Source organism: Perca flavescens, chromosome 15 (genome assembly GCF_004354835.1).
Source record: "Perca flavescens isolate YP-PL-M2 chromosome 15, PFLA_1.0, whole genome shotgun sequence".
Taxonomy (NCBI): Eukaryota; Metazoa; Chordata; class Actinopteri; order Perciformes; family Percidae; genus Perca; species Perca flavescens.
In genome coordinates this window covers 15,027,948-15,055,306 of record NC_041345.1, presented here as the reverse complement: position 1 = coordinate 15,055,306, position 27,359 = coordinate 15,027,948, and the positions used below count along the sequence as shown (strand labels likewise).

Below are 27,359 nucleotides of genomic sequence, written 5' to 3'. Positions count from 1 at the left end.
TAATGTCACTGTACCATTTTGGCTGTTGAATGGCACCTTATCAGCACAAGCACTGAAGCCCTGGCTAGGGATGTGGAAAAATATAATCACTGACACAGTCTCTAATTTCCCCAATTGGCAAATTTTTTTATCCTGAGTAAAGCTACGTTTTCAGATTTTATTGTTCTTTCCTTGAATACAATATTAAATGTATTAGTTTAACTTAAATTCAGTGGTGGAAAGTACCTAAGTACATTTACTTAAGAACTGCAATTGACTGCAGTTTTTCATCTGGTTTCATTTTTTTTACCTTTCAAGACCCAAAGAAGTAAAATCATAAAATGTTTCACCCCCAAAAAAGAAAATGTTAGAGAAAAGTAAAATAAAACAAAAGACTACACATTTGAAGCTGAACCTAATTTGGTCTTGTTGCCTCAGATTTATCCTGTAAACCTTTGGAGGGGCCGGACCCCTCAGCTGGGAACCACTAGACTGTATATACTGTATATTTGTACGTGTTCTGTATACAAAGTAGTTAAAACTAGCTCTACCTCGACCAACTACAACAGTAAAATGCTACACATTGATGCAAGAGTATTAACAATCTAATAATGTAATATACAGTACTACAACATATTAAAGGGGCCAGTTTTTTGCTTCACAAGTTCTTTTAATTTTAATACTTTAATTACATTTAGCTGAATATACTTCTGTACTTTTACTCAGGTAAGATTTTTAATTAAGCAATTTAACTCGTAATGTATTTTTACATTGTTTTACTGGTACTTTTATGTAGTAAACCTCCTATGTACTGCACAAATTGCTGTACAATACATAATGATAATGCAGGAATTAACATGAAATCTAAATGGCTGTAGTTTTGACGGTGATTAATTACACTCTTCAGTGGACTCTTATCTTATCAGCTAAGCTCTAGGATGGCTCAATGATACTGGAGTGATTCCACTACAGTAACATTCCAGCAGGTGGATATCTGACTGGCTGTTTGGCTAGCTGGCTGACTTACTGACTGGGTAGGAGTGCCAGTCAGGAGAGGTTTTATGACACGGACTACAGATCGAAGTCCACCTGTGGGCCTCAAACAACCATCAGTCCACCTGGGCTGTTAAGCCTGCCAAACGGCCTTTCTGTGGCCCTCCTGCGGTGTCGGTCTGGTCTCCTGATCTCTGCAACGATGAAGATCAGGCTGGACTGACTCTGAAGCTCATATCCCATCAGCCAGAATGGACCTAACTGATTATCATCCACAGCAGCCACAGCCACTTGTCCACCACCCTGGCAACTACCCAGAGGATCTGTTAACTTTGGAAGGATCATTAACATGTGAGTATAAGATTGTTGAGGTTGACATTGATAGTGCCCTCCTACAGCTCTCAGAAAAACGTAAACATGTTTAAATGTCTTGTTTTAAAGTTGGTGTATAACTGTGTCTGGAAATGTATATCATGAAGTGGTCCAGAAATTATACTGATCATGTCCATGTAAAAATCCACATTTACAGTAGTAAAGGCTTAAAGGTGATTCACAGTTGTGTCATAACCAGTGATCTCTAGGACTTATGTAAGGGTCCTATCTGTGATCATAGTCAAGCAAATCAAGCTGAGTGATAAGGTACTGTTGGTAACACAGGTGTCGTCCTGCACTGCTATTAAACCTCATTAGATGACCCACTTATGTCAGCAGCAATATTATAACTCAAATCTGACAGCATTTCTGCTAGAAGTCCACTCACCTTTGGCATCTCTGTATTTTACTAAAAGTAAAGAAGAGAAAAGAAAAGAGGAACAGGAAAGAAGATTGGAGCAGGATTTGCTCTCTGGAGCATGTATGTGTTTTCAGGAGCTAACAATTACAAATTAAAACCAGCACTTCATTTCTTACCTTGTGCCACATTGGCCGCCTTCAGTATTCAATGTTTGTATCATACTGTACATTTGACATTCAGTGTTAATTGTGGTGTCATTCTCCAGCTCAGGAATTTAAGACAGAGCCAGACAGCAGACCAGAGTCAGAGGAGAGCTGTCCCATCTGTGAAGACAAAGTGTCAGGATACCACTATGGACTGCTTACTTGTGAAAGCTGCAAGGTAAGGGACAGGGGTTTGGACAGTCCATGGAAAAGTATGTATCCTCTAACAGCACCATACTTTGGTCTTGTAGTACAGACCAAATAGCCATATTCAACTACTATGATTCATAATGCATATTTTATATTGTCACTCAGGATTATCTTGTGATGTGCAGAGAATGAAGCAACAGGGTTACAGTCTCTCTCTCTCTCTCTCTCTCTGTCTGCAGGGCTTCTTTAAACGCTCAGTGCAGAATAACAAGCGTTACACCTGTGCAGAACAACAGAGCTGCCCCATGAACCTTTTGCAGAGAAAACGTTGTCCTTCCTGCCGCTTCCAAAAGTGTTTGGCAGTGGGCATGAAGAGAGAAGGTAGGCCTCCAGTAAATAGCCCCCACCCCACACACAGAAACATACACACATGCACCCTCATGCCCTTGTACTTGTCTTCTGCTCCATTGGGACATGCATGTTTTTTTCTCCCATATAACTTATCTAAGTCATAAACCAGTGCTGTAATGACCCAGATTATAATACATGACTTTGTATCTGAGCCCTAAACAGATGCAGTGGGCATATTAACAGTTTTATAAACTAAATAGTCTCTGGCAATGTCTGAAATCTTGTTGTGAAACCTTGATCATTTGTTTCATGTTCTGTCCACAGCGGTAAGAGCAGATCGCATGAGAGGTGGAAGGAATAAATTTGGACCTCTGTACCGGCGGGACAGGCAGAGAAAACAGCAAAAGGTGTATCACCAGGCAAACACTGCTCCCTACAGGATTAAGATGGAAGCATCTCAAATACACCGGCCCACAGCTCCAAATGACCCTCACCTAATGAGCAGTCACACAAGTGCTCCATTGTCTTCTGATGCTTTTCATCAGTCCCACATGTATTCCTCTGGCATGGGGCAGTCGGCTGCGCCCACGTCTCTGGACTGCACTATGAACGCAGACAGGGTGCTCACCCCTCTATCGCTGCCCTACCCTGGACTGTACCATCGCACCTTCCCTGGATACCTCCAGGAAAAAGGAGTAATGCCTTTGAGCTACAGCCTGCCTTCCGCAAACTACTTGCACCCAACTCCGAACAATTCATTCACACCTAAAAGCACACCAGCATCATCCCTCTGCTCAACACCAAGCTCAACCACCCCTCTTTCCCAGGCTCCCAGCCAAATCCTAGACACCCCCTCATCAGCCACTCTTACACCCAGCTTCCTAAGCCAACTTCTGGAGGGGGATCAGGATGAGAGCCAGCTGTGTGCCAAGGTCCTGGCCAGTCTGCAGAGAGAACAAGCCAATCGAGGCAAACATGACCGCCTAAATACATTCAGCATCATGTGCAAAATGGCTGACCAGACTCTGTTTGGGCTTGTGGAGTGGGCTAGGAACAGTCTACTTTTCAAGGAGCTCAAGGTGATAAATCATAGAGTTACATAACCCTTTTCGCAGCAGTAGAAATTAGCTGTTTGAGCAGACCTATGGCATTTACTCTTTGCTATATGTTGGGTGCTTACTAGATGAAAGATCGTAGGCTTGAATTTGCAACTACATACAATAAATAGTTTATGCTTTCACAGGTGGAGGACCAGATGGTGCTGCTCCAGAGCTGTTGGAGTGAGCTTCTGGTCCTGGATCACCTCTGTAGACAGGTGACCTACAGTAAAGAGGGCTGCATATATCTGGTTACTGGACAACAGGTATGGTTTAACGTTAACAGCACAGAATGCAGAATTATTATGATCATCAAAATGTCGTTGGATAGAACATTATGTGTCGTTTTGGGTTGCACAGAAAGTTGAATTGTGATCACCACCTTTCTCTCATTCTGATGCAGATTGAGGTGTCGATCATCATCTCTCAGGCAGGAGAGACGCTGAGTAGCCTGGTATCGAGGACCCAGGATCTGGTGTCCAAACTGAAGGCATTCCAGTTGGACAGATATGAGTTTGTCTGTCTCAAATACTTGGTGCTTTTCAACCCTGGTGAGCTTTTCCTTTTGAAAGTCTAGCAAGATTAGACCCTTTATAGAAGAGACAAATCAGATGTAGCTTTTTGATGAACTTTGTGACCTTTAAGTTGTAATTTTTATGTCAAAAGTCTTGCATGCAGCTGCTGTTGATGGTGTGTGCATGTATTTATCTTGTGCATTATCTTTTTTCTGTTCTCTAGATGTGAAGTCAGTGCAGAGCCGCAGGCAGGTGGAGCAGACACAAGAGAGGGTGAACAGGGCCCTGATGGAGCACACCCAACAGAGTCATCCAAGACACTCAGACAAGTTCGGCCAGCTGCTGCTCCGGCTTCCTGAAGTACGCAGCATTAGCTTGCAGGTTGAGGAGTATTTGTACCAGCGCCATCTTCTGGGAGATTTGCCCTGCAACTCTCTACTCACCGAGATGCTTCACACCAAGCACAGCTGAGAAAATGCTGCTGTATGTTCAACCCTGGTGACAAGAGTGGCATAGCCTGAGTTTTCTTCTGTGAATTTTTGTACCTCCTTTTTGGCCTTTAAGACCCAACTATGCTTTTTACTTTTAATACTTGTTGCAAATAGTATAAAGGCATGCTTTATGTAACAGTGACATGGAAAATATGTGATCCATTCTAGTGAAGGAAAATATTTAGTACACCAGTGTCATACTTCACCCAAGTGCCCATCATTAACAGTATTACCACAGCCAAACAGCCCAGTAAATATTTGTTTCGGTCAGTATTGTTGGATAGATTTTTGATCCAAGCACTACCATGTTTTTATTAGGCAGGAAGCGCTTAACAGTGTATAAGCCAAAGAGCAATGCATCATTAAATAAATAAATTTGGTTTTGGAATATTCTGATGTGTACTCAAAACCCATAACTGAATTTACTCAAGCGTGTTAAACATAAGTGTTGCTTTTTCAGTATCTGCTAGAAAAGCTCTTATCTGCAGCAAGATTTTGCTATGACTCATAGGCTAGCAGTACAAAGTTATATCAACTGCACCCATTCAAAATTCTAATAACTAACTATGCAAATTGAACTATATACATGGGAATGACAAAACATGGATGATAATGATTTTAAAAGAATTTTTATTTGTCTGGTCCAGTTGCCAAGGATAGTCAATTTATGAAATGATCATACATAATGTGCTGGCACAGATTTGATAACAGAAGAGAAAGAAAACAACATAAATGTTATGACAACTATGAAATGAATGAGAGACTTACCACCTTAACCAAAAAAGACTTGAGTAGAAACTAAACATCGAATGCAACATCTAATGCAAACCAAATAAATACACTTCCGGGTGATGTGTGGATTTCTAGGGGAAAATTGCACAGAATGAAAATATAGTGTTTAACTACCACATACTACTCTTTACAAACACATAAATAAACATCCACTATTTCCATATGCACTCCCATCACTCACACTTTTAATCAATCATTTTTTTTCCTAAATGTTGCTCCTGACATTTTTTCAAATCTGTATTGGACTCTTTCACACAACACATTTGTTGGAGGCAGCCAGTGGTTTGAAAGAAGACAGCTACACCATGGCAGCTGCTGTAGTGCTAAAGACTGCAAAAGAGGGGGCGAAGGCCAATTTCCCACAGGTTCTGTGGTGATATTAACCTGATCACAAGCAACTGCAGGGTTAAGTGTTTTTCCTGACAGCATGGACACACTGGCAAAAAAAAAAAAGTGTTTTATTTTAGCATCTTACATTCCCCCAGTTATGCATAAAAGGAGTCTATTGAGACTATGTGGGGAAGATGAGGGCTGTTACAGTCCAGAATGATCCTTCATCCAGAGACCTCAGACAGGGAATCATAATAGGAAACAGACTCCTAGTGACCTAAAGGATTTATTAATCCCTAGACAAAAGTTTACAGTTTGACAATTTCTTTTCATTCTTATTACACTCATTCTTATCTCAAACATACATCTCACTAATGCTTAAGCAGCAGGCTAGCTTATTCGCAGCTTACAAAGATCAACTTACTTTTTACAAATCATTGTCAAAAAAAATCAAAGTAATCAGCATTCAGTATATATTAAATCAGCATTGATTATCATTTTCACACAGAGCTGTATCCACATAATGGTAAAGCCCTCCTTCATGTTTCCAGTATTGTTTTTCAAGATAAGCTCAGATAACATCTCAATTCATCACATTGAAAATGAGAAAGCAAGTTAAGAGGAAAAAGTCACATGGATTTCATTCTTTGTTCAGCTCTCAAAGGCTGAAGCGATTTGTCCAGCAAAAAAAACAAAAACATGTCAAAATAGTATAAAAAAAACATCCAGATGTCTACAGCTGAAGGAGTTGGAATGGAGTGGAAAGCGCAAACTTTGGGGGCACAGGCAGTTTTTAGGTGTTCAAGTCCATTGACAACCACAGTAGCCACCGCCAGTGCAGCCCAGAGGAACCACCCACTATTTTCTGGTCTTGACCAACCAGTGAAATCACCCTTGAATGGAATAAGTGGTTAGTGTGTGCCCTACATTCATTTGAGAGCAGTGTTACCTGCTATTCATTTTCAGCCAAGATCTCCTATCAGAACTCGTCTCAGTAGACTGGAGAGAGAGTGAGCTCTGGAAGAAGAAGAAAAGGCAGCAAAAGGAAAAGCAAGCATAATTGAGTGGGGCGGGAACTACTCTGGCCCAAAATACTGCTGTGTGGGCAAAGGCAGTGTGGTTGTCCCCTCTTTTTCTTGCCTAAGAGTTGCAAAAACGACTCCAGGGGCAGGGTAAGGCAAGGCATGAGGAGGCAGGGTGCAAGAGAAAGATAATTCTTCATCCCAACAGAGTCAGTCACATTATATTTTACAATCTAGGTAGACTAGGCACAGCCAATCAGAAGCCCTCAAGAGAACTGTAACTACATGGCTGAATGAGTGAATGATTGGCCCTTTCTCTTGGCATGTATAGTTGACTGGATTGTTCTCAGGGTCCAGGTTGATAACTGGCCAAAAACCACTGCTAGTTTAACTGGGTAATGCCTCTCAAGTGCCTCAATGGCCAATATAGAGGACAATAGGAGTCAAGTTGGGAGTTGGTTCCCTGAAAGGTAACATCTTTACCCATCTTCACCCATATCTGACATTATTTGGGGGTGCCAAGCTTCTTGGGAGTTCCAGGGCGCTTTTGCCAAAAGTGACCAGGGATGGTGAAGGCGTCAACACTCATTGACATAGTTTTGGACGGGATGACAGTGAACTGCTTGCGGTCAGAGCTGTACTTGTAAATGGACTCAACCATCTCAGGTGCGATGATCCGGGGGCCAATGCCCGTGAGCCGTACCATCTCCTCAGTTTCAGGGTTCATGGTGTAAACTGCTCTGAATTGACAGCTGGTATCTCTGAAGAGGATGAGGAAGTGGTTGGCAGTGCTCGTCTCCATTTCCTGAAGGGGGAGAGACAGAAAAAGAAACACAAGGTGAGTGCAGCAGTCACTTATAGCCTAGTTAGGGTGGACCTCTTTGTTGGACTCTGACACAGAAGGATGGCTTACCTCTACAATCTTGTTTTTCTGTGGTTCATTGACCTTGCCAGCCAGGCAGCAGCGGGTGATAGCATTATGGATGATGAACTTGTTAGACTTAAAGCTAGGCTCCTTGTACAGCTTTGGTCCTGCAAGACAGCATTTCCAAATGTCATTAAGCCAACAAAACAGTGCCTACTGGATTCATTTTTCCTAATCTAGTTTAGTGTGGAATAGATCACTGACCTGTGTATTCTGGGATTGAGGCAGGGGAGGAAATAGTGGAGCCATTCTCCCAATCCTTCTCTCCATTGTGAGCACTCGTACGTCTTGGTGACATTAGCCGAGAGGGAGAGTGTGAACGGCTAGAGGGAGTACAAAAAGAGTTTAGTGAAGAAAGCGAGTTATAGACCTTGAGGCTATGTGTACATGTTACATGTACCTTTGCCCCTGATAACAGCAAACACAAAACCTGTAGTTGGTATACAATTATACATACTTCCTGACACTCAGGCTTCCAGAGTCATTAGCCATGGAGGAAAGGTTCATGGTTGACTGGGAGTACACCTTGTTCAGCCTGGAGCCTAGAAGGAGGAAAACGAAATGATAATGAAAAACCAAATACACGTGTGTGTGTGTGTGTGTGTGTGTGTGTGTGTGTGTGTGTGTGTGTGTGTGTGTGTGTGTGTGTGTGTGTGTGTGTGTGTGTGTGTGTGTGTGTGTGTGTGTGTGTGTGTGTAGGAAGAGGGAATACACAGACTAACTGTGGGTACACTTCAGAACTATTTACCCATGAAACCCTTGGCAGGGCTTTGAGAGAGGACGGAGTCATCTCTGAACACAGTCTTGGGTCTCTGCTTCTTGACACCGCGAACCGTGGTAGGTTTCTGCCTCAGCACCTTGTCCAAGTCTTGCATGATCTTGAGCTGATGTCTCCTCTCATACTCCTGCCGAGTGAAGTCTCCTCTGCGCTGGGGAGTCCCCTCAACCGGTGGGGTGCATGATGCTGGAGGGGTGCCTGGAGTCTGGGGTCTGTCCTCACTCTTATTCCCCCAGCCCTCAATGTTCATCCACTGAGGCTTGCTGAAAGTACAGGAAGATAATGTGTAAAACTTTCAATGTGTGACATTGCAAAAGCAATGATAAAAACATGATCCTGATGTATCAGACAAGTGATGGCAACAGGACAACAAATCACTAAATCATCATCAGTTATATGCTGCAAAAACTGCAATCTTAATTTGAGATAATACATGCTACAGTTTTCATTTGGTTACAAATACAGGTATTTAAAAAAAAAAGAAAAAGAAATAGGTCTCACTTGGATTCTTTTTCTTTTTCCTGCTCGAGTTTGCGTCTTTTCATCTCTTCTGCTCTCTTCTGCTGTTTCTCCAGCAATGCTGCTCTTCGCTGGGCCATTTCGTCCTCTGGTCGCTCCTTCTCATCCTAATAAAGACAAAAATAAAAAAAAGGTATGAATGCACTGACTTTACAAAAACAGCCCAAACCTAGACCTAAACACTTTTATACAGTAATAACAATCAGTCACCTACCTTGAAAAAGAAACCGACCCCTCCTTTCCCCTCTTGCTCTGTCCGGTCACTCATCGAGTCAGAGAAAGCGTCAGGTACTTGGTCATTGTCCTCCCCATCTCCAGGCAGAGAAGACAGCGAGATCTCTATCAGGCTACTGCGTTTTCCATTTAACATCCCTGCAGGGACATCACTCTCGAAGGAACACTCTGATGGGGCACCAGAGCTGCAGCCCCCATGTGCAAGCCCTTCCTTGTGAGCCAAAGTACCACGTGAGGGCCCGGCCTCCAGGTCCATGCTAAATATACTATGATCGTCATTGGAGCCTACTTCTGACAATGAGTCATCTGCAGCAGGACGGGGAGTCAAGGCAGGAGTTGCTACAGGGTTCACTGTCGGCGTGGGGACAGGAGTTGGTCCAGATGAGCGCAGCTCATCTAGGCGGTCAGAGTCACCAATGGAGAATGAGGACAAAGTCTGGTCTTGGGATTGCCAGGGATTTACACGACGAAGGTGGGGGATGCGGTCCACGTTTTTAGGTGCGGCAATAATCCTTGACAGGGTTGGGACCTTAATGTCCAAGGGACGACTGTGCTGGTGGTGTTTGGGGCTTTTAGGTGGCACAGATTGGGCTCTACGATGGACTTTAGGGGATTTAGGAGGAGTGGTGTGGTTAGTGATTTTGCGGGATGGAGACGGCGAGGAAGAGGCTGAATTTAAATCTCGGGTGGATTCACGCGAAATGCGTGCAGCGGCTGGGGTGGGGGTTTTAGGGCTGGCTGGAATTACCCAAGATTTGTTGTTGGCACCAACAGGTTTCTTCATGATTAGGTGGTTCTGCTGCTCGGTCAGCCGCTGCATGTCACTTTGTAGAGAGCTAAGAGCTGCAGTCAGCTTGGATACAGCATTGTTGTAGTCCCCTAGTGGAGCTACCATTTTCTCACCAGGTGTCCCAGAGCCCTTCTCTCCTGGCGTACCTGCCCTTTCTTTGGAGTGACTGGCCTGTTTGTTGAGCTGAATTCCTACTTTGACATTACTGACATCTGCCACTGAGGGGCACTGTTCATCTTGTTCCTGCTGTTCTTCCTCTTCCATTCGAGCTAGCCTTTCTTCCAGTGTCAAGCGAGAGAGGTCTTCTTCTGTGGATGAGGTGCTGACCTGGCCATCCCCTCCTCCCCCATCTCCTTCGTCCTCATGCTGCTCCTTCTTTAACTGCAGAAAAGCACTCTTCCCCAGTCTTTGTCGGTGCTTTGCAAAAATGGCCTCAATGCGTTTCTTTTGGGCTTCAATAGCCTTGCGCTTTTCTTCAAGCCGTGTTCCCAGCTCAGACATCTCATTATTGAGTTGTGGGCTCTTGCTGGGGCTTTCTTCAGACTTTTGTGCCCACATGGTCATCTGAGGAGAAGAAGAAGAAGAGGGGTCGCTGGCTTTGGGAGATTCCATGATCTGCTTCTTTTTGCGTTCTGCAAAGCTGGTCATCTTTACACCACTATCAGACACCTCTTTGCCATTGCTTCTGGCAGAGTGTGCACCAGCAGCCAGTGTGGTTGGAGTGGACTGGGCCTTCGGCAGGTCTTCTGATGCATCCGAGTCCACACTGCCGTCTCTCAAGACCGAGTCATCATCTCGTGAACATTCAGAGGTGTTTCTAGTGCGAGTGGGCTCCCTGGACTCTCCCGTGGGCCGGTACATCATTCCTGAGCGCGTAGGGGCAGAGAAGCTGATGGGTGCTAAGTTGTTGTTATGTCGAGAACTAGCAGGATCATCAGGAGAGTGGAGGTAGAAGCCATCAGGAGCACCATCAGGGTGTAAACGAGGCTCCATCTTGCTATCGTTGTGGATAATTTGTAGAGCCTCTTCAATGGTAGGCAGCTCTCCTGTTTCACTTGCCGCAAGGCCGTTCTCCTCTGCCAGCCTTGGGATACTGGGAGTCTGGGTGGCCCAAGCAGCTCTCTGTGGACCATTGGGGCCAGGGGGTTTGCTTAGAAAATGGCTGAGGTCTTCAGGAGGGGTGTAGGGCACCCGGGTCATGTTTTGGCCTGCTGGGTTGAGTTGGTCTGAGCTCACAGAGCGAGTTATCACAGGGTTGCCCATCACAATGTCCACATCACTGTCCAGGCCAAAAGGAATGCTGAAGGATACTGCTGACAAAGGGCGGCTAAGAAGAAAAACAAAGCTAGAGTAAGTATACTTGAAAAAAAAAAAAAAAAAGGTTTAAATGGTATTTATATACAAGTCCTACCTGAGAGGTTTCTTGCTCCATGTCTTTCCAACTCCTTCTATATGAGACATTGAGGTAGACTGAGTCAAAGATCCTGAGTACAATGGGACACACACAGACACGTAAAGGCATGCACACCACATAGGGATGCACAAATTAAGGCATAAACCAATAAAAAAAATGAAAACATATGTACAAAACCTCTCCATAGCCATTGAAATAAGAAAAAACACATAAACACAAAGCACAACTAAAAGACGAACAAAGATTGAGGGAAACAGGTGAACCACATTGTAAAAAGATAGAAACATATACAAAACACTGTAGCTGTGCTATGATGACAGGACACTGTCTTCATCTTACCTGGTGCAGGAGACGAGATGGGGAGGAAAGGCTTCTTGAAGATAGAAGGGGAGGTACTGTAAGGCAGAGAAACAATCTTTCAGTTCAAACTAAAATTATTCCAGACTACAAAAGGCAACATTATATTCATAGAGCACCTGTACCTGTTGCCACTCAAGCTACTTGGTGGTAATGGGGTGGATCCATCTAAAACAGAAAAATAACACCCCAATAAGACTTTATAACAGATACTACTAGGATTACACAGTAACACAAAATTGGCGACACTTACCAAACGTGTCTATTGGCTGAACAAATTCTGGCCTCCGTACTTCAAACCAGTTAAGCAGTTCTGCTAGGAAGCTCAGCAAGTTGAGCTAAACAGAACAGACAGAATAAATCAGGCATTGAAAAGACAACGCAGTTCTCAATATTTTTGTCTCAATCAGTAGATTACTGATCAGGAGTGCGAATGGAAGTACCTGAAGCTCCTGTGGGGTGTATAGCATGTCCTCCAGTGCCAAATGACAGCAGCTCTTCAGACAGCTGTCACAGAATTCATGGATGAATTGCAGATTGTATAGGCTGTCTGCTACAGACATGGACTCCTTCATACAAACATCTTACAGAGACAAAAAAAAAAAAAAAAAAAAAAAGAGTTATACTGACAGAAACGTGAAGTACTACAAAGCTGTTTGTGGTTACAATCTTTGTTAGTACCTTCAAGTCTTAGCAGGCCAGGACAATAGTAATGTATGACTGCAGCAACAGCACAACCACTGGACAGGTCTTTGATTTCATTCACCACTGGAAAGATGGGCTTATATTTGGACTGTATTTTATCCTTCCTGTAGCGGAGCTAAAAACAAACAAGACAATCAAATACTGCAGTGTGACCTTAATAGTACTTTGTTAATGTTTATTTGTGAACTATTTGACACATTAGTCCATGTTAGACCATCATCAAAGTCCGTTTTTTTCGAAGTATGGGTGGACACTCGAAAGACTTGAAAGTCTATACGCACCGGGACACATTACAGAAAATGCTTAAAAAAAGATTTGCTGTATGAATGTAAGAAAGGAGAACAAATAATGCTCATGCTGAACAAATGGAAGATGCAAAGTGAGTGACTTAATCAGAGCAGAAAGAAGGAAGATTTTGTTGGAAGAAAGTGGGACGAGTCTCAGGAGGCAAGAGAGAGGAAAAAACTTGTTTCAGGTACAACTACAGTACGTATATACAGCCCACTGTCTGCAGGGACTAGCTGACTCTGTTAACCCCCATAGCCATTCACACACAAACACACACCTCTGTTGCACAGAGGACCAGAGGAACAGGTTGTACATGGCAGTTTCAAGGCTTGCTTGCTTGTGATTCATGCACCACTCGACTGTCAACAAGCATTGCCTCGCCCTATTGACGTGTATGCTGCGACGTGCACTTTAATGCAGATTAGGATGTGATGCACACTAGCATTCTCACATCAGCATATGGAGAGAGAGAACACACACCTGACCATCAGATATTTGCTGATACATTTGATGAAGACACTGGAGGGATGGGGGGGACAGGGGGAAGGAGCAGAGGAAAGGAGGGAACTTACAGGAACAAGTTTCCAGTACCAGCGAGTAGGACACTGTCAGAAAGGAGGAGGTACGGGAAATAGAGAATAAAAAGGGAATGGAGAACAGGAGCACAAGGAGAGGTATTAAGCCTACAGTGGAAGAACTAGACAAACTAGAGAAAGGGTTGTGATGACAGTACTTTCTTGAAATGACAAGACAACCTTGCTGACAAAGCAATGATGCTACCCTTAGTTGTATTGTGTCAATCAACACAGGTTGTGCTTGTAGAGTATGAGTAGGCCTACAAGTACAGCAGAACCAGAAATATGAACTTAATACAGAGAGAGAGAGTACTGAGTGCATAGTCCTCGACAGATTATCATGTGTTTGGATATAATGATGTGTGGATGTGTAATGCAATACTCACAGAGGGTTGAACCGGTTGGGGCTCTGTAATGGCCTGCTCATTCTGGGCTTCTTCAGTACATTCTCTTAACTTCTGGTTTAACTGAGAGCACGCAAAGAAGACAAAATGGTTAACGCAAAATAGATCATGGCTCTACATAAATATTGGGAGTTTAACTTTTTAAGACAGCATTACAAAGAATTACAACATCTTTATTTCTGTAGCAAAACAGGCCCTTAATCATCCACAAAGGAAGATAAAAGTCTGAACAATAAGTGATTTTCTGACAGGATACAATAAAGATGTGCGTTTGTAACAAGTATAATTTCTCTCTGGCTTGCTCCTTACTCCATTAACCCAATGAAGCAGAGCATCTTCCGAGCTGGAGGCTCCACCCAGTAGCTCAGCACAACCACGTGTCTTCACCGCAGTCACCGTCTCCATGGCTCCCACAGCCATCAGGGCATCTATCACTGCCAGGTGAGCACTCTGCACCAATCACATTGGAAAAGGAGAGGAACTGTAAGATGTGGGACCATTCACATCGAAGGCCAGAGAGCCCAGACAGCATCAATCAAATACAGCTAACACAATCATGCTGGACACTGACATTTTTACTGCTCTAGCAGGGCACTGTTTACTGCAGAGCAGAGATCACCTCTAACTACTGCAGCGCTACCATTTGTTTTTACCAGCAGCATCCTCTAGAGGTCACCAGAAGGCAGCTGTGATTCAGCAGAAACACTGACAAGAGTTTTTCAGCAAGCAAACGCACACGTTGGTAGATGTGAGTGAACTTTGGACCTATGTTTGTACAATCATTAAGTCGTTAAATAAGCAATGGACCTGTGATATGATAACATGTGTGTCCCAGGACTGTCATTCCTCAGCTGCTTTACCTTTATTTGCCTTCTCCTCTGTGTGCTTCCCTTCCCTTTTGCACAGGGAAATATTGCTATATGACTCATATGCAACAGACTACAGGATAAAATGAGGTGTTGTAACTAGATCACCAGGAAGCACAACAATGAACAGCATTCTCTGTAAGAAGCAGGTGTTCCATGTCTTTCGGGCAGTTTTGGTGTATGAATGTTTTTGTCAGACAGCATAATGGATATAACCTCTAATCAAGATTTAATGTTCTACACAAATACAACAATTAGACAAGAACACTTATTATTCAACATATTGGACATTACCAAGCATTTTTATCCAACAGACATTAAGTGTATTTCATTATACTTGATGAGAGACCATTACAGAGCACTTTCTAATGGCTAGAGCCCATTAAAATGCACCGACAACATCATCAGCTCAGAGAGAGCGCTTTAACTCTATAAACCTGTTAGCTCATTAGAATTTGTGCTCGGTTTGTGCCATGGGGCAATAACCAACAGTACTTTATATGTCTGACTTCCATATTGTAGCAAATTATACAGATACAATTTTAAGTGCATTGATTTATACAGACAATTGGCAAATGAATTAATTATTGGGTTTATTCATGATCAAGCTTTCCTGTCATTGGTCTAGGTTTTCATACCTTTTTTTCAAGATAATCCCAGTAACTTGTAAATAAAGTTCTTGCTAATTTTATAAAGCCTCCATAGGACTATAGCTCATTAACAAAGTATGTAGGGCTATAAAGACTGGAGGGAAAAATGATTAGCCTGTGAGGTTATTCTAAAAAAAAAAAAAAGAAAAAAAAAAAATTTGTATAGAGTAAATATATTTAATGTATGATCCCTCTATTTTTGTCTCCTCTATCTGTATCACTTTCAGATGCCAACCAACAGCACTATTGGCTTATGGCAACACACTCTTTGTTATTATAATAATCAATTTAGGCCAACAGAGAAGACCGGCAGGTCACAAACAACACATTCCTGTAATGGGGCCACTGCTTCAACCTTCAACTTTCAGTTTTGAGCCTAATCTGTGCAAATCAGTGCCTGTTCCCTTTAACTACTTACAAATTCCACTTCCAGAGGCCAGACATTCTTCATCTAACCTCTTACGATGCCCTAGATGGGGGCTGGTGACGGTACAGCTGCGTGTATTAGCCCTGTCTGCATGTCTGCCTACTCAACCCTGATGTAAAGTGCTGACCTGGGCAGACCCGGTGCTGTGGCAGGCAGGGCGGGCTATGCCAGCAATGGCTTGTCAGATAGCATTGGGCCAAGCTCTCTGGATGTGCTGCAGTCAGTCACTGGGAGCTGTGTGGCCCTGGCTGGCCTGCCCACCCAACACTGTTGCCGTGACTAGGGCTGCTGCTTTTGTGTCTGACATGACTTGTCTGTTCAGTGGAAATGGCCTGCTATAGAGACTGGGGCTTTACAGAGCTAGCCACAATCTGACTGATTCAGAGCCCTATTACTTAATAGGGATAATGAAACACAGTACAGTAAGTCTGGGCACAAATTCAATTAGATTTCATACTATGATTTTATGAATATATTGTATTACGGTTTTTACAAAATTCTGTAGTCCAGAATAAAATAATCCTGAGCAAATTAAGTTATTGTTTCGCATATGTGAAGAGTTCTGTCTAAAACAACAAAAGACAGTTCATCAAAACATTAATTACATCATTTTAGGACTGATTTTCAATGTTTCAAATTACAACCTAACAATAAAAAAAACACATAGAACAACTAATACTTCTATGACAGTGTCAATCAAAAACTAAAACTAAAACCATTATTATTACTGTAAATAATTTATGGCTAGCTTTTGTATTGAATTGCATTCATTTTACATGCGTAAATGAATGAGTGTACATCAATTTTGAAAAAAATACTCAATATTCAACAATTAGGATTGTGATATAGATTTTAACCCTTTCTGTTCTCAGTTCTCTGAGGCCTGAGAACAAAAGAAACAGACTGCTGCTAAATTGTGCCAGTAGCTGTGTTTCAAACACTCAAAAGTGATTTAAGGTAGTCACATATTTTTGCATTTAGCCACAGCCAAGTTTAATCATAGGTTGGAGCTATTGTCACAGTCTGAAAGGCGACAGGATTACAAGAGAGAGAAAAAAGGAAATGAACCAGAATCAAGAAAGAATGACCGAACTAGTAAAGGTGTCCAACCCTGTTGTCATGCTGTACAGTAGTTATTCAGAGGAGGGAGTAGAGGGTGATTCGTGACTAAAAGTGCAGAATGAAAGGGGAAGAAGGGGGGTTGCTTGTGGATTTCACGTTGCAGACCCAGGAGAGCTCACTAAGCTAAATCACAAGTCTCCTTAATGAGAGGGGAGAGAGAAGCACCCAGCATAGAGCCTGCCAGATCACCATAACAACCAACCAGCTGACCCACAATGCATCTCAACACAAGCCTGACCGCAGAATTGCTCCGTGCCCCTGGCTTAGCACCGGCTCTCTGCTCAGAAACATCCAGCCGGGCAAACAGTTAACACCCCTCAAACCGATGTAACAGAGAGAGGAAAAAGGAATACCCCATCAATTGACCCCATCAACATGAAATCTTTATTGCTCTATTTGGCAACTCTGCTTGCATATCTGTATTAAACAAAGAAGGTAAAGGCATCTTGTTGATCATTAAGTGAGATTATGATGAGGGCAAAATCTGATTATGTCTGAAATATGACTTAACACCATCCCCCTTCCCTGCCTGGTGGCGACTGAGGAGGAGACAAACAAGTAGATCAGGCAGGTCTGGGCCCCAGCAGGGGATTTTAGACAGGAGGTTCTCTCAAAGCACAACGATATGTATAGAAAACGTATGCTTAAGCAAGGAAAAACAGTGTATAATAGCTGTACAGCAAACTTTTTTAACACATGATAAATTAAACTACTACTCCACATTAGCTTCTCATTAGCAAAGGCCCAAAGCCGAACAAATGGTGTAAAATGATGGTCAGCAATTCTGATAGTCTGCCACTTCTATTTTCAACTAAGCTCCTGACTGATGCTCACTTGACCAAAAAGCTGTTAACACAGCAGTATGACTTAAGACCAAGTGTCAGTGCCTATCCAAAACCAACAGGGGACCGGGAAGAGGGTTAGCTGCATTATGGCTACATTACTTACTTTGTCACTGTGGGAACACGTTTAACCCCATCTCTAGTGTAATCCATATCAGTATGTTTGAAATGGAAAATTATTATTATATTATATATATTATTATATTCACTGTCTCAACCAACAATACACTTAACAAATTAGTTTGACGTTATGAGACATGTTAGGTGCATGGTGAGTAAATTGTCATCTCTGGTGTGTCAACCAATCGTGGATGATTACGTTCAGTCTGCATGGCAGATTATCTGTAATCTGGGCTGGGCCCCCACCAGAAGGACAGTTACCAGTAGGGCGGACACACTCCCACCCCCCCCCCCCCAAGGATGCACCATCTACAAAGCTTTCCTTTCATGACAACAATGGCCTGTAAAGGAACTGGTGCTAGCTCAAGTTGCAGGGGCAGAGTCATTGACAAGATGCATCAATACTTCTATGTGTTTAATTAACCAGATCAATGTACCACCACAAAATAAAATATACTTAATCCACAATTGCAAATAACATTTAAAGATTGCATATTTCATTACATTTAAATATTATGTAGTATTAACAGCATACAAAAAACAAGATAAAAGAAAAATACAACTTGCCTTCTTTTGTCAAAATGGTCATTTTAGACCCGACCTTCTCATTACCTACAATTCAGAGGAAAATGGGACTTACTTTCCAATTGTCCCAGGTTTCACAGCTTACACCATTTTCTTTCTTAATATTTTTTACAAACTATTAACTAAGGAATTTCAAGGTCTAGAAGCAAAGGCATCATTCTGTAGCAGAAGCTTACAGTTTGATCAAGAGAATAATAAATGTAGTACAATATCACGTGTTAAGTGAGCTATAAAGTGTCTGGTTTTGCCCTACTTTGATCATAGCACCGACTGTGTAGTTTTAAAGAGAGCAGGTCATTGGCGCTCTGCAGCGATGCTGGTGTAGCAACCCAAGCCACTATAGGCATCTTTATGGGTTAGAGTAAACCTAGATCCCTGAATTCATACATGAGCCAAATTTCAGAATTATCAGCAATGAACAACAAAAGTGTGAGTGTGTGTGTAAAAGTCTTTATCAACAGTGTATGGCTTTGCAGATTAACTGGCAGTAGTGTCAGCGACAAGCATGACTCAACATTCTTTTATGTATATGCACTAGATGTTATCCTCTTGTTTAACATGGATGTGTGAAGCTTTAATATACAGCAGTGCTGCAGCAGATTGCTGCTGCTCCAAAGCCGTTTACTGGCCAAGACCCACATTGATGCTCCATCCTTCTAATGCTGCTGCAGCATGACCCACTTTCTTTGCTTGCCACACTGTAGCTCTAGTGCCAGTCAGCAACAGACAAGCTCAGAGCAGCCTAGGGCCCAGCAGCGACTGGAATGCTCATATACCAAAACAAACAGCAAATGCAGCATTAACAGTAACAGCCAAAATAAGAGTTTAATGGTTGAGATTTACAGCTGAGATGGTCCATAGTCTAACCTGGACACATCACCGAGAACTGACATGCACACAAGCAGACAAATTCACACACAAATAACAGCAACATCATGCATGAAAGAGACCTACTGTGCCATCAGTCCATTATTGCTGGTGCTGAAGTGACAATGATGTAGTCTTTATTACTACAATTTTAAATCTTTCATGCTTTTTTTTTTATATATATATATATATATATATATATATATATATATATATATATATATATATATATATATATAAATATATATATATATATATATAAATATGTCATTGAAATTGTCATTGTAGATGCATGTCCACTGTGAGAGACAATCTAAAAAAAAAATCCAGAAATCACAATGTATGATTTTTTTTAACTACTTATTTGTATGATACAGCTGCAAATAAGTATTTGAACACCTGAGAAAATCAAGGTTAATATTTGGTACAGTAGCCTTTGTTTGCAAGTACAGAGGTCAAACGTTTCCTGTAGTTTTTCACCAGGTTTGCACACACTGCAGGAGGGATTTTGGCCCACTCCTCCACACAGATCTTCTCTAGATCAGTCAGGTTTCTGGGCTGTAACTGAGAAACATGGAGTTCGAGCTCCCTCCAAAGATTCTCCATTGGGTTTAGGTCTGGAGACTGGCTAGGCCACGCCAGAATCTTGATATGCTTCTTACAGAGCCACTCCTTGGTTATCCTGGCTGTGTGCTTCGGGCCATTGTCATGTTGGAAGACCCAGCCTCAACCCATCTTCAATGCTCTAACTGAGGGAAGGAGGTTGTTCCCCAAAATCTCGCAATACATGGCCCCGGTCATCCTCTCCTTAATACAGTGCAGTCGCCCTGTCCCATGTGCAGAAAAACACACCCAAAGCATGATGCTACCACCCCCATGCTTCACAGTGGGGATGGTGTTCTTGGGATGGTACTCATCATTCTTCTTCCTCCAAACACAGTTTGTGGAATTATGACCAAAAAGTTCTATTTTGGTCTCATCTGACCACATGACTCTCTCCCATGACTCCTCTGGATCAACCAAATGGTCATTTTAAACTTAAGATGGGCCTAGACATGTGCTGGTTTAAGCAGGGGAACCTTCCGTGCCATGCATGATTTCAAACCATGACGTCTTAGTGTATTACCAACAGTAACCTTGGAAACAGTGGTCCCAGCTCTTTTCAGGTCATTGACCAGCTCCTCCCGTGTAGTTCTGGGCTGATTTCTCACCTTTAGGATCATTGAGACCCCACGAGGTGAGATCTTGCATGGAGCCCCAGTCCGAGGGAGATTGACAGTCATGTTTAGCTTCTTCCATTTTCTAATGATTGCTCCAACAGTGGACCTTTTTTCACCAAGCTGCTTGGCAATTTCCCCGTAGCCCTTTCCAGCCTTGTGGAGGTGTACAATTTTGTCTCTAGTGTCTTTGGACAGCTCTTTGGTCTTGGCCATGTTAGTTGTTGGATTCTTACTGATTGTATGGGGTGGACAGGTGTCTATATGCAGCCAACGACCTCAAACAGGTGCATCTAATTTAGGATAATAAATGGAGTGGAGGTGGACATTTTAAAGGCAAACTAACAGGTCTTTGAGGGTCAGAATTCTAGCTGATAGACAGGTGTTCAAATACTTACTTGCAGCTGTATTATACAAATAAATAGTTAAAAAATCATATATTGTGATTTCTGGATTTTTTTCTTTTTTAGATTATGTCTCTCACAGTGGACATGCACCTACGATGACAATTTCAGACCCCTCCATGATTTACAAGTGTGAGAACTTGCCAAATAGCAGGGTGTTCAAAAAAAAAAAAAAAAATATATATATATATATATATATATATATATATATATATATATATATATATATATATATATATATATACATACCTTTAAATCCCTTTTTGTTGATGGTGTAAAATGGAACAGCTGAGTGCAGGTGGTAATCAGAAGTCCTTCAAGAGCATGCAGGTATGCGGTCCTGTCTGCAGTCTTGCGCTCCTAGTACGAGGACTCTATGACCTTACATTCAATGCAAAAGGAGGGTGCATGTAACATGATTTAGGCTCTAGATTTGGCAAAAAACTAAACCAATGCACCATAGTAGCACTTAAAAAGACTGTAATAGATACAGAGACTGACACTGTTAGACTCTGTCAATAGACTTGTGGAAATAGTGATAGGTACAGGGTAAGGCAAAACACTAGGTTCTCCCTTCTGTCCTTACCGGCTTTCTTCCAGTGTGTCTTTCATTTGTAGCTGTACAAAACAACCACTCTGTCTGGTTCCAAAGTACAACTTTGTCAGTATTTACCAGGCTATACTGCTAATGGTCACGCAATTTCTGTGCTAATTAGTATAGAAAACAGCATAGATGCATGCACACCTTTTCAAGCATACAATTAAGCTAATCATCAAAACAGCACCAGCAGTGCTGGCTGCAGTGGCCAGCAGACAGCAACAGTGGAGCAAAAAGCTTTCACCTAACAACAGCACTATCCATACAAATCCTTGGTGACTCCCTACTTAGCTTTCAAAAAACAGCCTGTATGTGTATGAACCAATCTGGCCAGGGAAATGCAGTTGTATTCCACTTTTTGAGAAAGATAATAATCTGTATAGATGGAGATTTTGTAGGAATATTTCAAAATTGAGTTAGAGTGAGTAATTGTTGTCAGCTGAAGCTAAAAAGCAGTAAATGTTCCATCAAACCTAAAACAAATCATCTTCTTTTCAGGCTGTTATAATTCCTAATTTGAAAATTGAGTTACTATGTGTAGGTTTTCTATTATAATTAGAGAGAGAGAGAGAGAGAGAGAGAGAGAGAGAGAGAGAGAGAGAGAGAGAGAGAGAGAGAGAGAGAGAGAAAATTGTCAAGCGTTAAGAGGACAAACCAGTTTCTCTTGATTTAACTTACTAGGCCATCTTAAATTACACCAGAACTGTTTAGCCATTGTTCTGATCTGGACCATCTATTGAATCTAGACTCGCTCTCTCCTTCTCACACCCTGGAATTAAAGTAGTCATCCCTTGCGTCACCATGACTGCCCTTGTCCAAGCAGCTGGATCCACTCATCCTCTGGGATCAGCTGGGGGCAGCGTGGGGGGGATGGGGGCAGGATTGAATGAGTGGGGGGCTTTTTGATGTCCTTTAATCCCTAGAATCAAAGCATAAACAAGCCCCTATATCAACAACCAACCAAGCCCACTCGACCTCTTCTGCTTTTCTACAGACTCCTGGATAGCAGAGCACCTTGTTCAACGGAAGGGAGACATTTACTCCTTAGGGCGATAGAGAAACGTATAGCAGTTCTACCCAAACAACAGTTCAATACATTCAGGCCAATATCAACAACATTGCATGCAAGACTGGTGCGGCGTCATCACCTATGTGTTTACTGTTCCCATAACCGAACCATAATGTTACCATTTTGATGGGTTTATGTCGGAGGTCTGCATCAGTAACTGGTGTGGCCTGGTCTTTGGAGACTATGCCTCTCTGAGTGAGGAGCTGCAGCAGGGCGACGTTGTCTTTGGGCTGTGCCTCGGCTCCGGTGCCCCCCAATAATAGGCTGTAGGTCCGGCAGTAGAGCTCCGAGGACTGCAGGAGGCGCGTGACTGGCGGTTTAAGGTGCTCCTGCTCATACTGGTCACAGTAGAAGGGGTCACGCAGCTCTGCAGGAACATTCTCTACCAAGAGACAAAAACATACAGACAGTTAGATAAGTTCCTGGAGCAATTGTGGCTAGAGAACTGGTTGCAAAAATTTAATTTAATTAATTAATTAAATTTAAAATTGGAGGAATTTCTCTCATTAACAGTCCCTTTATTTCTTTGGGCAAAGATCATCTTGAGCATGTTCTATTGTTGCTGGCATGGAAACCTGCTTTCTGCCAGGTTTGTAGGCAGATTAATGTAAATGAGTAGAGCAGAGCAAGCATCAAGGTCAGTGGGGCATGATGAGCTCAGAGGTTGGCATCTGCAGATTACAAGATGCTCTGCCACTCGTTACTTCCCTGTTTTTAAACCCCTTGCTTAATTTTTGTACAAAGCTTAAGTGAAAATTGCTCTTTCAGATCTTTCAGGAGCAATAATAAGCAACGTCATCCAAACCTAACTTGCAACCTAAAAACTATCAAAAGCAAATGAGAAAACTCAAATTCTGTCTCAAGTCAGAGAAAGTGTAGTAAGGCAATTCGTAGCACATACTATTAGTGACTAGCTGAAGATTGTTTAAGAATCTGTTCAGACTGGTCTTTCTGTAAATAACTTCAGAGCAAACATCATCCTTAAAGCATATGTTAGGCACACCCTCTGTGAAACTTGTTTCTCTGCATTGTGTGTCTCTTTGCAAACATACTGGATTTAAGTGTTAAAGGGCCTTCGGGAATAAAGTTGACAAGCTGAAATACCAGCAGACTGTCTGAAAAGAGAAAGGAGTAACGTGTGAGTGTCTACGATTGTGTCTAACAGAGAAACAAAGGGGTTATTACAATCACTATGTTGCTGTATCATTATAAAGTCAACTAATGGATCCATTGACATCAGACAAGTAAACAAAACGCCCAGCTTCAGAGGTTAGACAATGCCCTGTTCTCTGTCTCTCACTCAGTCATGCCCCATGGTCCATTCTGTTGTAAATATGCTCCTTTGAGCCAGAACTACAATGCTTACTTTACTGCCGTAATCACTGTGACATGCCCACCATAATGTACACCTTTAGCCTATTCACATGTATGTAAAATGGAGAGAAACAATGTATTCCCACAATGTGTGCTATATATATATATATATATATATATATATATATATATATATATATATATATATATATATATATATATATATATATATATATATATATATATATATATATACACACACACACACACATATATACATACATATATCTTCTTTTTTTTTTTTTTTTTTTTTTTTTTAAACTTCCCCAGAAGGCAAAGCAGGATGCAAATGCCACAACTCAGTGAGATGAGAGAGATCGATATGAGCATGATTTCCCTGTCTGGCCATGAATGATGACTTTGTGTGTCACATCTGTCACAGAAATAAACTGAGTACAAACTTGATGTTGCCATAACCATACATATATGTATTGAGGTATCCACACAAAGACCACACACCTAATGTTATAAAAAAAAAAGAAAAAAAAAAAAAAAAAAAAAGACCAGTTGGCAACTTTAAGCGTAACTAAGCACAAGCAAAAAAGAAATGTGACCTCCATAATGTAGACAACTATAGACCTCCAGGGAAATATTTGGATTAAAAACACAAGCTTGTGTGTTTGCATAAACTGGAGCAACAGCCCCTATGTCCCTTTCACAGGTCATGGGGTCAGTCCTTATCTACTATTCAGAGTAAGAAAGTTTACCACATCACCACATGTTCATCGTGGGTTAGCAGGGAGATCCCTCATGAAGTAGAGAGGTTCAAGCAAGCATACTGAGGAGATTTGGACCAAGAGACTTAATATCTACCACCTGCAGTTGTTCTGTGCTGTAGCTAGGGTTGCAAAATTCTAGGAATTTTCAAAGTTGGAAACTTAACAGGAATAAATGGGAATTTATGGAAATAAACTGAATATTTTTAATATTGCTGTTATAATGCTGTTGATCTATAACAGGGAATTTAAATGTAGTTTAAAAAATCCATCTTGCAGCATAATCTTTGTTAAAACAACCTGATTTAATGCAACTTCAGTTGAATGTCCTCCCTATATTCGTCAATGACATGTACGCACGCAGTAATCAGCAGAGACTATACATACTTGCCAACATTTAGTTTTTAAAATACGGTTTACTTAGTTTATTTATTTTAATTTTTTTTTTAACCCATTGCTATTAACTTATGTGTGTTAATTGTATAGCCCACTTGTTCTTGATAGGCTGGAAACAATAGACCGAGCTGATGGTTACCTTAGCACGCATATAACCATAGTAAATCAACGACAGCATGCTAGCTACCTTCATATGTTAAACAAAAAGGTCAATGGCTTAGCCTACTACAGGGCTATTGAGGCCACACCCACTGCACAGATCATTTCTAGAATCCAAAATTCAGCAGCTGATTGAAGACAGATTGAAGAAAGTACTGCATTTGAGCCCAACGACTACATCCCATCCAAATTTCCATAAATTCCGTTAATTCCCATGAAAGTTTCCATATTGGAAGGTTTCCAAAATTCCCCAGCTAAACTTTCCGGAAATTTACTGGAATATTTCCGCCCCTTTGCAACCCTAGCTGTAGCTGACCCTGGCCTCTTACCTTCCTGAGTAGGAGGACAGAAAAACGAGAATTTCTCTACATCAGTGCCACATTATTGTTGTTATTATCATCACACAAAAACAAACCGAGAAAGAACACAGCAGCACCATTTCAGTGCTTCATTTCAGTTTTGTTATATAGAGCTGGTACGCACAATATGTTTTACATCACAATCTAGTCATGTAAAACTGATATTTAAAAGGGTTATGGAATTGATGCAGCTTGACATCATGGCTGTAGTCAGTTCAGCTGTGTTAGCTCCTATCTGTCCTGACCTGCATTGCTTGATCGGCTGCTGATAACAGGAGCCATGTGTCCTTCTACCTTATTGACTGATTGAGCTAGCGTGCTGGTCACATCACAGACATTACCACACGTGTCTGACAGTAATCAACAGCCACAGAGCAACATAAACATATCCAAACAAAGGTCCGTTGAAATCAGCCAGTTTAAACCGAGCTGGCTCCTTTGGGGAAAAAAAGGTTCGAAAAGACCCCACCACGCACTTCTTCTCACTTTACATTTAAGTGGAACAATCAGATTCGGCTTTCAATAAGGTTGTCACAGTAACAGTGAACATTAAGTAGATCCTTCTAATAAAGGGACTGTTCGTTATTTATTTCAGGGGCCACCGGAGGAGTTTTGGGACCTTTAGTTAAAATAGACATGACCCCCACCCCCCCCTCACCAGTAACAATTTTTCTATGACCTTCCAAAACAATTTGGAAAAAAGGCATGACCTAACCTCTCCCAACAATTTATTGAGACCTTCTGCACTGGTTTGCGCTTGGCAAAAATATACAGATTACCATTGTTTTTACAGCAGTGACATACGTGATTAAACCTCTGCATTCTCATCTGACGCATTACACTCTTCTGTTAAGGTATACATGTATATATCTCAGTTAGTGAGTAGATTTACTCACTAACATTGTTGTGGAAACATGCTGTTTCCATGCTGTAAGCATGGAAACTAAATGTACACTTCCTGCCTTACTGCATTACTTCAAATACTAAGTTACTCCTCTAGTAAACTAGAATTCACATGAATAAAACAAAACGTTGAGACCATTCAGCAAAGCACTCTGGGTAACATTCAACACACAAACTGGTTGCTATGGACTCGTCACTAGGCTTCCTCCACTTCGCCGTTTAAACAAAGTGGAATAAACGTAAATCCAAATCTACACAAAACCCGCAATCAATTAGTAAGCTGACATCAAATGTGGCATTTCTTGCTGTTCCCATTGTCAGCCAGGACATTTTTTTTTTTTACTAAAGCAGTATATGAAATCAGATGTATTTAGTTGATATTTATAAAATATCTGGTTATGCCAGACATTATTCCACTATTTTTTTTAAACAATGCAATTATCTGTTTCAGCCACCAGGGGGGCAGTGCTCCCATGCCCCACAGCCAAATCATGGGTCAGACCCATCTGGTAGCGAAGGAGGGCCGAGACTAAGAGCTACATGGAAAAATATGCACCAAACAAGCCACTTTGAAATTTTGCTGTTTCTATGAATACAAAAGTTGGGTAACCCCTCTGGACTAAAAAAAATGTTGGAGGAGCCTCCCCTCAACAAAGAATAAAAAGACATGACACTCCCCTATTTTCCTCCGGTGGTCCATTCCATAAATACCAAACGGTCCCTAACAACGTGGTACAGCAGTTTGCAAAACCTGCTGGATTTGACAATCTAAACTGTCAGGCTGCTTACCCTAACCCGTCAGGAACCCTGACACAGATGAAACAATTAATAATAGCTAAGATATGCAGAAGTGTGCATGTTAAGCATACAGGCCGGAAGTTCAAGAACAACCTTTTCCACCCCTACATCATGTTTAGGCATAAGTGCATACTTGACTGATCAAAAATCCCATTTGGTGACAATTCTTTTCTTACTATGCCACTTCTGGAGAACATTTTACAAAAAGAATAACTCAGCATTACATGTGTTTTGATAAGGCT

The 27,359-nt window shown here is 41.7% G+C and overlaps 2 protein-coding genes across 6 annotated transcripts in view; one reads left to right on the top strand and one right to left on the bottom strand.

Moving 5' to 3' along the window:
- The first annotated feature begins 1,223 nt into the window (after positions 1-1,223).
- nr5a5 (nuclear receptor subfamily 5, group A, member 5) lies at positions 1,224-4,492 on the top strand. The gene is made up of 7 exons (XM_028598564.1): positions 1,224-1,323; positions 1,971-2,086; positions 2,298-2,439; positions 2,734-3,488; positions 3,653-3,772; positions 3,910-4,057; positions 4,245-4,492. Exons 1-7 carry the CDS (start codon positions 1,224-1,226, stop codon positions 4,490-4,492), a joined length of 1,629 nt encoding a protein of 542 aa, XP_028454365.1.
- A 633-nt stretch (positions 4,493-5,125) lies between these two features.
- Positions 5,126-27,359, bottom strand: part of camsap3 (calmodulin regulated spectrin-associated protein family, member 3) — a 27,969-nt gene continuing 5,735 nt past the window's right edge. The window contains exons 2-17 of one of the 5 annotated variants that reach the window (XM_028598535.1): positions 22,532-22,794; positions 13,955-14,095; positions 13,628-13,708; positions 12,355-12,493; positions 12,117-12,256; positions 11,927-12,011; positions 11,799-11,841; positions 11,656-11,711; positions 11,314-11,386; positions 9,093-11,229; positions 8,861-8,985; positions 8,330-8,622; positions 8,039-8,123; positions 7,786-7,904; positions 7,570-7,688; positions 5,126-7,461 (exon numbers count right to left, since the gene is read on the bottom strand). In XM_028598535.1, the coding sequence (XP_028454336.1) occupies positions 7,162-7,461; positions 7,570-7,688; positions 7,786-7,904; positions 8,039-8,123; positions 8,330-8,622; positions 8,861-8,985; positions 9,093-11,229; positions 11,314-11,386; positions 11,656-11,711; positions 11,799-11,841; positions 11,927-12,011; positions 12,117-12,256; positions 12,355-12,493; positions 13,628-13,708; positions 13,955-14,095; positions 22,532-22,794 (4,199 nt within the window). In that variant the 3' untranslated portion in view covers positions 5,126-7,161. The other 4 variants (XM_028598536.1, XM_028598538.1, XM_028598539.1 and 1 more) reach the window with 4 other exon arrangements.

Bases quoted from the DNA above. Each gene is read 5' to 3' on its own strand.
- nr5a5 (XM_028598564.1), top strand. From the start codon at position 1,224: ATGGACCTAACTGATTATCATCCACAGCAGCCACAGCCACTTGTCCAC. The intron at 1,324-1,970 runs GTGAGTATAAGA...GTCATTCTCCAG, and splicing joins TTTGGAAGGATCATTAACAT to CTCAGGAATTTAAGACAGAG. The intron at 2,440-2,733 runs GTAGGCCTCCAG...TTCTGTCCACAG, and splicing joins AGTGGGCATGAAGAGAGAAG to CGGTAAGAGCAGATCGCATG.